At 41.0% G+C, this 13,980-nt stretch overlaps 1 protein-coding gene across 4 annotated transcripts in view; it reads right to left on the reverse strand.

The window, feature by feature from the left end:
- Positions 1–3,265: 3,265 nt before the first annotated feature.
- Positions 3,266–13,980, reverse strand: part of LOC139380279 (phosphatidylinositol 4-phosphate 5-kinase type-1 gamma-like) — an 87,675-nt gene continuing 76,960 nt past the window's right edge. For 2 of the 4 annotated variants that reach the window (XM_071122964.1, XM_071122885.1), the window contains exon 18: positions 4,325–4,408. In XM_071122964.1, the coding sequence (XP_070979065.1) occupies positions 4,406–4,408 (3 nt within the window). In that variant the 3' untranslated portion in view covers positions 4,325–4,405. Of the gene's footprint in view, positions 4,409–13,980 lie in introns of all 4 variants that reach the window. The other 2 variants (XM_071123130.1, XM_071123047.1) reach the window with 2 other exon arrangements.

Here is a 13,980-nt window from a genome sequence, read left to right on the forward strand (position 1 = left end):
GCAAAGTACAGAGAGAGCCTTGATGAAAACCTGCTCCAGAGCGGTCAGGACTTCAGACTGGGGGCGAAGGTTCACCTTCAAACAGGACAGCCCTAAGCACACAGCCAAGACAACGCAGGAGTGGCTTTGGGACAAGTCTCTGAATGTCCTTGAGTGGCCCAGCCAGAGCTCGGACTTGAACCCGATTTAACATCTCTGGAGAGACCTGAAAATAGCTGTGCAGCGACGCTCCCCATACAACCTGACAGAGAGGATCTGCAGAGAAGAATCGGAGAAACTCACCATATACAGGTGTGCCAAGCCTGTAGCGTCATACCCAAGAGGACTCAACGCTGTAATCACTGCCAAAGGGGCTTGAACAAAGTATTGAGTAAAGGGTCTAAATAATTATGTAAATGTAATCATTTTTTTTTATTTTTATAAACTTGCAAAAATGTCTAAAAACCTGTTTTTTTCTTTGTCATTATGAGGTATTGTGTGTAGATTGAGGGATACATTTTGAAAAATATATTTTAGAATAAGGCTGTAACGTAACAAAAAGTGGAAAAAGTCAAGGGGCCTGAATACTTTCCCAATGCACTAGACATATTTCTGATATGCATATTCATTTTTAAATCATGCTGTCTCTGTAAAGGACTCTCCCTAAGTGAGGGCACATAGCGATTTGAAAACACACACACAAATACAGCTAAACTGTTGGAAGAACCCCTACTGATGTGCATGTACAGTAAAACTCTTCAGTTACAGATATCATACAGAGACAGCAGTGATTTATACACCATAAATAGAGCTGCATTTTGTCAGCTCATTAAAACACATGGTACAGTAATTCATGTGTTGCTCTTCATCTTTTCTTGCCGGCAGCAAAAAATGTAATCAAATAAAAATAATATTCTCCAATTCAAATTGAAAATATATTTATATCTTTATATATGTATTTATAATTCTATATACACATTCTCAGGAGCACAACCACGGGATTGAACAAATGACTTGAAATTAATAAATACAACAGCACTAGAATGAAAAATCAAATCCATATTTTAATTTTAATGTCTATTTAAGGCAATTAAAAGTAACTTTACAACTACTGCACTGTAGAAAATATTGCTGCTATGGTTTCTTGATGACATTAACAACTGATTACAACTGGCCACTGCACATAAGTATTTTAGTTCTGACACCTTGCCTCACACACAGACATACAAACACACCAACTTTAATTTAAACAGCCAAGTGTGAAACAGAAAAAGAGCAATAAAACTGTTAAAAATGTAACTTAAATCTTAAAACATGTAATCTACATAAAGACTAAAAAACATGAATCCTATGCCAGAGGATTGTGATAAAGACGTCACTTTCACATCTAATGATGGTTAATACAGTGCCTTGCGAAAGTATTCGGCCCCTTTGAACTTTGCGACCTTTTGCCACATTTCAGGCTTCAAACATAAAGATATAAAACTGTATTTTTTTTGTGAAGAATCAACAACAAGTGGGACACAATCATGAAGTGGAACAACATTTATTGGATATTTCAAACTTTTTTAACAAATCAAAAACTGAAAAATTGGGCGTGCAAAATTATTCAGTCCCCTTAAGTTAATAGTTTGTAGCGCCACCTTTTGCTGCGATTACAGCTGTAAGTCGCTTGGGGTATGTCTCTATCAGTTTTGCACATCGAGAGACTGAAATTTTTTCCCATTCCTCCTTGCAAAACAGCTCGAGCTCAGTGAGGTTGGATGGAGAGCATTTGTGAACAGCAGTTTTCAGTTCTTTCCACAGATTCTCGATTGGATTCAGGTCTGGACTTTGACTTGGCCATTCTAACACCTGGATATGTTTATTTTTGAACCATTCCATTGTAGATTTTGCTTTATGTTTTGGATCATTGTCTTGTTGGAAGACAAATCTCCATCCCAGTCTCAGGTCTTTTACAGACTCCATCAGGTTTTCTTCCAGAATGGTCCTGTATTTGGCTCCATCCATCTTCCCATCAATTTTAACCATCTTCCCTGTCCCTGCTGAAGAAAAGTAGGCTCAAACCATGATGCTGCCACCACCATGTTTGACAGTGGGGATGGTGTGTTCAGGCTGATGAGCTGTGTTGCTTTTACGCCAAACATAACGTTTTGCATTGTTGCCAAAAAGTTCAATTTTGGTTTCATCTGACCAGAGCACCTTCTTCCACATGTTTGGTGTGTCTCCCAGGTGGCTTGTGGCAAACTTTAAACTACACTTTTTATGGATATCTTTAAGAAATGGCTTTCTTCTTGCCACTCTTCCATAAAGGCCAGATTTGTGCAATATACAACTGATTGTTGTCCTATGGACAGAGTCTCCCACCTCAGCTGTAGATCTCTGCAGTTCATCCAGAGTGATCATGGGCCTCTTGGCTGCATCTCTGATCAGTCTTCTCCTTGTATGAGCTGAAAGTTTAGAGGGACGGCAGGTCTTGGTATATTTGCAGTGGTCTGATACTCCTTCCATTTCAATATTATCGCTTGCACAGTGCTCCTTGGGATGTTTAAAGCTTGGGAAATATTTTTGTATCCAAATCCGGCTTTAAACTTCTTCACAACAGTATCTCGGACCTGCCTGGTGTGTTCCTTGTTCTTCATGATGCTCTCTGCGCTTTTAACGGACCTCTGAGACTATCACAGTGCAGGTGCATTTATACGGAGACTTGATTACACACAGGTGGATTGTATTTATCATCATTAGTCATTTAGGTCAACATTGGATCATTCAGAGATCCTCACTGAACTTCTGGATAGAGTTTGCTGCACTGAAAGTAAAGGGGCTGAATAATTTTGCACGCCCAATTTTTCAGTTTTTGATTTGTTAAAAAAGTTTGAAATATCCAATAAATGTCGTTCCACTTCATGATTGTGTCCCACTTGTTGTTGATTCTTCACAAAAAAAAACAGTTTTATATCTTTATGTTTGAAGCCTGAAATGTGGCAAAAGGTCGCAATACTTTCGCAAGGCACTGTACATAAAGTGCAGCCTGAATTCCCTTTCTGATTAACCCTTACTAAATAACAGAAGTATGAATTCATTCTGGCCATGATATGATATTGTTATTTGTCCTAAGTAATCCAATCCATTAGCCTAAGGTCACTAGCCTGGCTGATCCGACTCAAGTGACTCACAGCAAGGGAGAGCTGTGACACACTGGTCTGGAAAGGAGGCCATTGTAAATGCAGTATTTGTGCAGAGATGTGCTCCTGAATGTACTGAGTTTTGATTGGGTCTCTCAAACTTTTTTTTTCTTTCTTTTTTTTTCCTGGGGAGGTTGAGCCCTCGTGTTGTTTGGATTTGAAAATTCAACAGTTGTATTGGAGAGCTGTGAATGGCTGTCCATGTGGGTGTTGGAATGAGAAAAATACAGAAGAGAACCAATCAGTAAAACAAGCACATCCCCTTCCTTATCGTCGCATCGTGCCGACGTCAAAATAGCCTTTCCAGACTCTGAAGTCAGGAGGACTTTGAGTTAGCCTACTAGCCTGGCTAATACCCATGTCCAGCAGAGCTCAAATCCAGAGACAAAGTTTGATTGCTAAACTGTTGGCATTTCATTTCATATTAAGAGAACTCAATAACTCATTATGCTTGGAATTTTTTGTTGTTGTTGCATTTATCCAAAAGCTGGGTGGTCCTGGAAGACATTGTAATGATGTAGGATTCTGAAATGATAGACAATGTCTCAACATTAGTTAGTGTTGCAATGATCTGGTTTTGAGGCTTGGAGACTCATGAGAGGTGCATTCAGCAGGAGTGTATGGGAAGTGTAGCAATACTGTGATAGAAATGTCAAAATAAATACTTGACAACTAAAAAATAAACCTGTAAAATAATACAGTAGGCTTATAAATATGCACAAAATCATGTTTTGTGAAACACAGTCTAGCAATATTTTTTTCTGTTTATGAAAATAAATAAAGTGGTGAAAAAAGTTCAGAAAATAAAGAAACTAAACTAAAAACAAAGAAAAAGCAAACAATATAAATTAACATGATATCAATAAAATACGTGACCATTTGACTTAATCAACCGTTGGGAATGTGTGGCGAGTAACAGAGACGACTCAACGCCCCTGTTCTCATGGGGCATGCTAGACGTAGCATAGCCATTTGAGGCCCTGTTTTTATCGTGGTAGGGTCATTTTTGGTTGAGGTGGGGGTGAAAGGAGAGGAATGGATCATATCATCAACATAATGATAACGGGATGTCTAGGGGGGTTTCCTCACAGTATTTCGTCTGTTCTGCTTTTGTATCCATGGTTTAAAATACAGGTCGGGACTGGAATCATTCTGCTGCCTGCCACTCAAAGGCCTGGGGATCAATCTGATGGCTCCTCTCTCCACAGAGTCATTCTCCTCTCAGCTCTATGGAGGAGTGTTTACTGTTGGAGAAAGAAAGAAAGAAAGAAAGAAAGAAAGAAAGAAAGAAAGAAAGAAAGAAAGAAAGAAAGAAAGAAAGAAAGAAAGAAAGAAAGAAAGAAAGAAAGAAAGAAAGAAAGAAAGAAAGAAAGAAAGAAAGAAAGAAAGAAAGAAAGAAAGAAAGAAAGAAAGAAAGAAAGAAAGAAAGAAAGAAAGAAAGAAAGAAAGAAAGAAAGAAAGAAAGAAAGAAAGAAAGAAAGAAAGAAAGAAAGAAAGAAAGAAAGAAAGAAAGAAAGAAAGAAAGAAAGAAAGAAAGAAAGAAAGAAAGAAAGAAAGAAAGAAAGAAAGAAAGAAAGAAAGAAAGAAATAGAGGTTGTGAATATTTGGCATATATTCATGTCAATAGTGTTAAATAAAATCTATTAATTCCCCCACAGCACTGTATAACTAGGGTATAACCCTTATCAAAGTACATTTATTTATCAAAGGTCTATATCAACAATTCACAAGGCAGGCAAGGGAGGACATAAACACATAAAATAGAGGGTAGAAAGAGAGAAATTTAGTATTTTTCCTTTTCATGAAGATCAGCTCAACAAAACATTTTCATGACTGTTTTTACATTTTGTATTCATCTATGTCGAGACAAACCCTAAGAGACAGTCTCCTTCCACTAGGCACTGTAATGCCATGTCCCACAGGCTCTGCTTCCACTCATTCTGCTGGCAGTGGCAGCTCCTGTCTCATGGTGAGGTGGAAGTGACAGTTGTATGTGTGTGTGTGTGTGTGTGTCTTCTCTATGGGAAATAATGGGCCAGGGGTGGAAGTGACAACTCCATTCATAGCTACTTTCTCCTTACCATAAACCAGTGCAGTGGACTTTGACGAAGGGTCAGCCAGCCTGCTACAGCTCTGAGCTTCTACTACTACTGCAGCTTAGATTTCTTAAAATACCCTGGACTAAAATCAAATCAAAGTGTATTTGTCACGTGCCCCGAATACAACAAACCTTACAGTGAAATGCTTACTTACAGGCTCTAACCAACAGTACAATTTTTAAGTAAAAAATAGGTATTAGGTGAACAATAGATAAGTAAGGAAATAAAAAACAACAGTAAATAATAACAGTAGTGAGGTTATATACAGTAGTGAGGCTATATACAGTAGTGTAGTGAGTCTATAACAGTAGTGAGGCTATAACAGTAGTGAGGTTATATACAGTAGTGAGGCTATATACAGTAGTGAGGCTATATACAGTAGTGAGGCTATATACAGTAGTGAGGCTATATACAGTAGTGAGGTTATATACAGTAGTGAGGCTATATACAGTAGTGAGGTTATATACAGTAGTGAGGTTATATACAGTAGTGAGGCTATATACAGTAGTGAGGCTATATACAGTAGTGAGGCTATATACAGTAGTGAGGTTATATACAGTAGTGAGGCTATATACAGTAGTGAGGTTATATACAGCAGTGAGGCTATATACAGTAGTGTAGTGAGGCTATAACAGTAGTGAGGCTATAACAGTAGTGAGGTTATATACAGTAGTGAGGCTATATACAGTAGTGAGGCTATATACAGTAGTGAGGCTATATACAGTAGTGAGGCTATAACAGTAGTGAGGTTATATACAGTAGTGAGGTTATATACAGCCGTGAGGCTATATACAGTAGTGAGGTTATATACAGTAGTGAGGTTATATATAGTAGTGAGGCTATATACAGTAGTGAGGCTATATACAGTAGTGAGGCTATATACAGTAGTGAGGTTATATACAGTAGTGAGGTTATATACAGTAGTGAGGCTATATACAGTAGTGAGGCTATATACAGTAGTGAGGTTATATACAGCAGTGAGGCTATATACAGTATTGAGGTTATATACAGCAGTGAGGCTATATACAGTAGTGAGGTTATATACAGCAGTGAGGCTATATACAGTAGTGAGGTTATATACAGCAGTGAGGCTATATACAGTAGTGAGGTTATATACAGCAGTGAGGCTATATACAGTAGTGAGGTTATATACAGCCGTGAGGCTATATACAGTAGTGAGGTTATATACAGCAGTGAGGCTATATACAGTAGTGAGGTTATATACAGCAGTGAGGCTATATACAGTAGTGAGGTTATATACAGCAGTGAGGCTATATACAGTAGTGAGGTTATATACAGCAGTGAGGCTATATACAGTAGTGAGGTTATATACAGTAGTGAGGCTATATACAGTAGTGAGGCTATATACAGTAGTGAGGTTATATACAGCAGTGAGGCTATATACAGTAGTGAGGTTATATACAGCAGTGAGGCTATATACAGTAGTGAGGTTATATACAGCAGTGAGGCTATATACAGAAGTGAGGTTATATACAGCAGTGAGGCTATATACAGAAGTGAGGTTATATACAGCAGTGAGGCTATATACAGCAGTGAGGCTATATACAGTAGTGAGGTTATATACAGCAGTGAGGCTATATACAGTTGTGAGGTTATATACAGCAGTGAGGCTATATACAGTAGTGAGGTTATATACAGTAGTGAGGCTATATACAGTAGTGAGGCTATATACAGCAGTGAGGCTATATACAGCAGTGAGGCTATATACAGCAGTGAGGCTATATACAGTAGTGAGGTTATATACAACAGTGAGGTTATATACAGCAGTGAGGCTATATACAGTAGTGAGGCTATATACAGTAGTGTAGTGAGGCTATATACAGTAGTGTAGTGAGGCTATATACACTTGTGTAGTGAGGCTATATACAGTAGTGAGGCTATATACAGTAGTGTAGTGAGGCTATAACAGTAGTGAGGCTATATACAGTAGTGAAGCTATAACAGTAGTGAGGCTGCATACAGTAGTGAGGCTATATACAGTAGTGAGGCTATAACAGTAGTGAGGCTATAACAGTAGCGAGGCTATATACAGTAGTGAAGCTATAACAGTAGTGAGGCTGCATACAGTAGTGAGGCTATATACAGTAGTGAGGCTATAACAGTAGTGAGGCTATAACAGTAGTGAGGCTATAACAGTAGTGTAGTTAGGCTATATACAGTAGTGAGGTTACATACAGTAGTGAGGCTATATACAGTAGTGAGGCTATATACAGTAGTGAGGCTACATACAGTAGTGAGGCTATAACAGTAGTGAGGCTACATATAGTAGTGAGGCTATACACAGTAGTGAGAGGCTACATACAGTAGTGAGGCTATAACAGTAGTGAGGCTATATACAGTAGTGAGGCTATATACAGTAGTGAGGCTATAACAGTAGTGAGGCTATAACAGTAGTGTAGTGAGGCTATATACAGTAGTGAGGTTACATACAGTAGTGAGGCTATATACAGTAGTGAGGCTATAACAGTAGTGAGGTTACATACAGTAGTGAGGCTATATACAGTAGTGAGGCTATATACAGTAGTGAGGCTATATACAGGCACCGGTTAGTCGGACAAATTGAGGTCGTATGTACATGTAGTTATGGTTAAAGTGACTATGCATATGCTAAACAGAGAGTAGCAGTAGCGTAAAAGAGGGGTTGGCGGGTGGCAGAACACAATGCAGATAGTCCGGGTAGCCATTGTGCGGGGGCCCCGGTTAGTCAGGCAAATTGAGGTAGTATTTACATGAATGGAAAGTGACTATGCATATACGATAAACAGAGAGCAGCAGCAGCGTAAAAGAGGGGTTGGGGGAGGGAGCACACAATGCAAATAGTCTGGGTAGCCATTTGTGATTACTTGTTTAGGAGTCTTACAGCTTGGGGGTAAAAACTGTTGAGAAGCCATTTGGTCGTAGACTTGGCACTCCGGTACCGCTTGCCATGCGGTAGTAGAGAAAACAGTCTATGACTGGGGTGGCTGGGGTCTTTGACAATTTTTAGGGCCTTCCTCTGACACCACCTGGTGTAGAGGTCCTGGATGGCAGGCAGCTTAGCCCCAGTGATGTACGCACTATCCTCTGGCCGAGCAGTTGCAGTACCAGGCAGTGATGCTCTCGATGTTGCAGCTGTAGAACCTTTTGAGGATCTGAGGACCCTTGCCAAAACTTTTTAGTTTCCTGAGGGGGAATAGGCTTTGTCGTGCCCTCCTCAAAACTGTCTTGGTGTGCTTGGACCATGGACCAAAACTGTCTTGGTGATGTGGACACCAAGGAACTTGAAGCTCTCAACCTGCTCCACTACAACCATGTCGGTGTGAATTGGGGCGTGCTCTGCCATCCTTTTCCTGTAGTCCACGATCATCACCTTTGTCTTGATCACATTGAGGGAGAGGTTTTTGTCCTGGCACCACACTTCCAGGTCTCTGACCTCCTTCCCATAGGTTGTCTCATCGTTGTCGGTGATTAGGCCTACCACCGTTGTGTGGTTGGCAAACTGAATGATGGTGTTGGAGTCGTGCTTGGCCACACAGTCATGGGTGAACAGGGAGTACAGGAGGAGACTAAGCACGCACCCCTGAGGGGCCCCTGTGTTGAGGATCAGCATGGCATTGAGGATCAGCATGTGTTGTGGCCTACCCTTACCTGGGGCGGCCCATCAGGAAGTCCAGGATCCAGTTGCAGAGGGAGGTGTTTTGTCCCAGGGTCCTTAGCTGCGTGATGAGCTGAGGGAACTATGGTGTTGAATGCTCAGCTGTAGTCAATGCACAGCATTCTCACGTAGGTGTTTCTTTTGTCCAGGTGGGAAAGGGCAGTGTGGAGTGCAATAGAGATTGCGTCATCTGTGGATCTGTTGGGGCGGTATGAAAATTGGAGTGGGTCTAGGGTTTCTGGGATAATGGTGTTGATGTGAGCCATGACCAGCGTTTCAAAGCACTTCATGGCTACAGACATGAGTGCTATGGGTCGGTAGTCATTTAGGCAGGTTATCTTGGTGTTCTTGGGCACAGGGACTATGGTGGTCTGCTTGAAACTCGGCCAGGGACAGGTTGAAAATGTCAGTGAAGACATGTTAGTTGGTCAGCACATGCGCAGAGTACACATCCTGGTAATCCGTCGGCCTTGTGAATGTTGACCTGTTTAAATGTCTTACTCACATTGGCTACGGCAAGCGTGATCTTCCAGTTGTTGGGAACAGCTGGTGCTCTCATGCATGCTTTAGTGTTGCTTGCCTCGAGGCGCGCATAGAAGTCATTTAGCTCGTCTGGTAGGCTTGTGTCACTGGGCAGCTCGCGGCTGGGCTTCTCTTTGTAGTCTGTAATAGTTTGCAAGCCCTGCCACATCCGACAAGCATCCGAGCCGGTGTAGTAGGATTTAATCTTAGTCCTGTATTTACGGTTTGCCTGTTTGATGGTTCGTTAGAGTCCTGCTTCTTGAAAGCGGCAGCTCTACCCTTTAGCTCAGTGTGGATGTTGCCTGTAATCCATGGCTTCTGGTTGGGGTATGTACATACGGTCACTGTGGGGACAACGTCATCGATGCACTTATTGATGAAGCCGGTGACTGATGTGGTATACTCCTCATTGCCATGGGATGAGTCCCAGAACATATGTGCTAGCAAAGCAGTCCTGTAGCTTAGCATCTGCATCATCTGACCACTTCCGTATTGAGCGAGTCACTGGTACTTCCTGCTTTAGTTTTTGCTTGTAAGCAGGAATCAGGAGGATATAATTATGGTCAGACACGCGGCTCTGTGTGTGGAGTAAAGGAAGTTATTTTTTTTTCTGATTGCACATGTAACATGTTGGTAGAAATGTGGTAAAACGGATTTAACTTTCGCTGCATTAAAGTCCCCGGCCACTAGGAGAGCCGTCTCTGGATGAGCATTTTCTTGTTTGATTAAGACCGCAGCTTGTTGCGGTCTAAGTACCAGCATCGGTTTGTGGTGGCAAATAGACAGCTGAAAAAAATATAGATGAACTCTCTTGGTAGATAGTGTGGTCTACAGCTTATCATGAGATGAGGTTTTGTTCGCCTGAGGTAGAGTGTCTCATGATAAGTTGTAGACCACACTATCTACCAAGAGAGTTAATCTATATTCTTCGTAGCTGTCTATTTACCACCACAAAACGATGCTGGCACTCTACCTCAGGCGAGCAAAACCTCGAGACTTCCTTAATATTAGATTTTGCGCACCAGCTGTTATTGACAAATAGACACAGACCACCACCCCTTGTCTAACCGGAGGCAGCTGTTCTGTCCTGCCAATGCACCGAAAACCCAGCCAGCTGTACGTTATCCACGTCGTTGTTCAGCCATGACTCGGTGAAACATAAGATATTACAGTTTATAATTAATTACCTGTTGGTAGGATAGTCTTGATCAGAGCACATCCAGTTTATTATCCAATGATTCTACATTGGCCAATAGGACGGATGGTAGAGGCGGGTTACCCACTCGCTGACGAATTCCCACAAGGCACCTGGACCTGCGTCCCCTGTATTGGAGTCTTTTCTTCATATTAATGATGGGGATTTGGGCCTGATTTGGTATCTTGAGTAAATCTTTCGCTTTTGAAACGCTAAAGAAAAATCTTTGTCCAGTACGAGGTGAATAATCACTGTCCTGATATCCAGAAGCTCTTTTTGGTCATAAGAGACGGTGGCAGAAACATTATGTACAAAATAAGTTACAAAAAATGCAAAACCCTCCCACAAAATCGCACAATTGGTTAGGAGCCCGTAAAATGGCAGCCAGCTCCTCCGGCGCCATTATGTGTGTAGATTGATGAAGAATATGGCTGTAACATAACAATATGTGAAAAAAGTCAAGGGGTCTGAATACTTTCCGAATGCACTTTACGTACCAGCATCGGTTTGTACCAGCACCGGTTTGGGCGGCAGGTAGCCTAGTGGTTAGAACGTTGGACTAGTAACCGAGAGGTTGCAAGATCAAATCCCCGAGCTGACAAGGTAAAAATCTGTTGTTCTGCCCCTGAACAAGGTAGTTATCCCAAGTAGGCAGTCATTGAAAATAAGAATTTGTTCTTAACTGACTTGCCTAGTTAAATAAAAGGTTAAACAAATGTGTGGGGTACAGAGATGAGTCAGTCATTAAAAAATCATGTTAAACAATATTTATTGCACACAGAGTGAGTCCATGCAATTTATTTTTACTCCTAAACTTATTTAGGCTTGTCATAACAAAGGAGGGGAATACTTATTGACTCAAAACATTTCAGTTTAAAAAAAAAAAAATTGTAAATCCACTGACATTATGGGGTATTGTGTGTCGGCCAAAAATCTAAATGCAATCTATTTTAAATTCAGGCTGTAACAAAATAAAATGTGGAATAAGTTAACGGGTATGAATACTTTATGAAGGCACTGAATGTGTACTAAAGTAGTCAAAAATGTAGTATTTGATTCCATATTCCCGAGCATGCAATGTGGTTCTACAAACTTGTTGGATATATTTGCTGTTTGTTTTGGTTGTTTCAGATTATTTTGTTCCCAATGGAAATTAATGGTAAATAATGTATTGTGTCGTTTGAGTTACTTTTATTGTAAATAATAATATGTTCCTAAACACTTCTACAGTCGTGGCCAAATCTTTTGAGAATGACACAAATATTAATTTTCACAAAGTTTGCTGCTTCAGTGTCTTTAGATATTTTTGTCAGATGTTACTATGGAATACTGAAGTATAATTACAAGCATTTCATACGTGTCAAAGGCTTTTATTGACAATTACATGAGTTGATGCAGAGTCAATATTTGCAGTGTTGACCCTTCTTTTTCAAGACCTCCTCAATCCGCCCTGGCATGCTGTCAATTAACTTATGGGCCACATCCTGACTGATGGCAGCCCATTCTTTCATAATCAATGCTTGGAGTTTGTCAGAATTTGTGGGTTGTTGATTGTCCACCCGCCTCTTGAGGATTGACCACAAGTTCTCAATGGGATTAAGATCTGGGGAGTTTCCTGGCCATGGACCCAAAATATCAATGTTTTGTTCCCCGAGTCACTTAGTTATCACTTTTGCCTTATGGCAAGGTGCTCCATCATGCTGGAAAAGGCATTGTTCTGCTCCAAACTGTTCCTGGATGGTTGGGAGAAGTTGCTCTCGGAGGATGTGTTGGTACCATTCTTTATTCATGGCTGTGTTCTTAGGCAAAATTGTGAGTGAGCCCACTTCCTTGGCTGAGAAGCAACCCCATACATGAATGGTCTCAGGATGCTTTACTGTTGGCATGACACAGGACTGATGGTAGCGTTCACCTTGTCTTCTCTGGACAAGCTTTTTTCCGGATGCCTCAAACAATCGGAAAGAGGATTCATCAGAGAAAATTACTTTACCCCGGTCCTCAGGAGTCCAATCCCTGTACCTTTTGCAGAATATCAGTCTGTCCCTGATGTTTTTCCTGGAGAGAAGTGGTTTCTTTGCTGCCCTTCTTGACAACAGGCCATCCTCCAAAAGTCTTTGCATCACTGTGCGTGCAGGTGCACTCACACCTGCCTGCTGCCATTCCTGAACAAGTTCTGTACTGGTGGTGCCCCGATCCCGCAGCTGAATCAACTTTAGGAGACGGTCCTGGCGCTTGCTGGACTTTCTTGGGCGCCCTGAAGCCTTCTTCACAACAATTGAACCGCTCTCCTTGAAGTTCTTGAGGATCCAATAAATGGTTGATTTAGGTGCAATCTTACTGGCAGCAATATCCTTGCCTGTGAAGCCCTTTTTGTGCAAAGCAATGATGATGGCACGTGTTTCCTTGCAGGTAACCATGGTTGACAGAGGAAGAACAATGATTCCAAGCACCACCCTCCTTTTGAAGCTTCCAGTCTGTTATTTGTACTCAATCAGCATGACAGAGTGATCTCCAGCCTTGTCCTGGTCAACACTCACACCTGTGTTAACGAGACTGACATGTTGTCAGCTGGTCGTTTTGTGGCTGTGCTGAAATGCAGTGGATTTTTTTTGGTTAGGGGATTCAGTTCATTTGCATGGCAAAGAGGGACTTTGCAATTAATTGCAATTCATCTGATCACTCTTCATAACATTCTGGAGTATATGCAAATTGCCAACATACAAACTGAGGCAGCAGACTTTGTGAAAATTAATATTTGTGTCATTCTCAAAACTTTTGGCCACGACTATACATTAAGGTGGATGCTACCATGAGTGTGGATAGTCCTAAATGAATTGTGAATAATAATGAGTGAGAAAGTTAGACGCACAAATATCATACCAAGAGATGCTAACCCTCTCACCATTACAATAAAGGGGGGATATATTTGTGCGTTATTGGCGTTCAAGCAGGCATATATTTGTCCGGTATGACGTAGCACTGTGATAAAGTCTCTCACTACAATGGAAGTTAATAGGAAAACGACTTTTACATCACGAAAACGTCTATCATACATGTCATATTTTAATACTGGCTGATATCATACCTCGGGAGGAGATCTTCTCTCGAATTAGACATGGATCATATTTTTTGCAATATTCCTACCTCGAGAAATGTGTAATTTAATGGAGGGTCTAGCACATTTTTCCTATTTGTCTGCCTCTTTAGTCCAGGGTGCATTGCATGGTTCCGTTGTCAGAGATATTATACAAAAGAGATAGGAATCCAATGAAAAAATGAACATATAATGCCCCACCGAGCAGACTGTCGACCAATTGCGTTAAAGTTGTCATGCTGCATCACGCG

The sequence above is a fragment of the Oncorhynchus clarkii genome, chromosome 1 (assembly GCF_045791955.1).
Source record: "Oncorhynchus clarkii lewisi isolate Uvic-CL-2024 chromosome 1, UVic_Ocla_1.0, whole genome shotgun sequence".
NCBI lineage: Eukaryota > Metazoa > Chordata > Actinopteri > Salmoniformes > Salmonidae > Oncorhynchus > Oncorhynchus clarkii.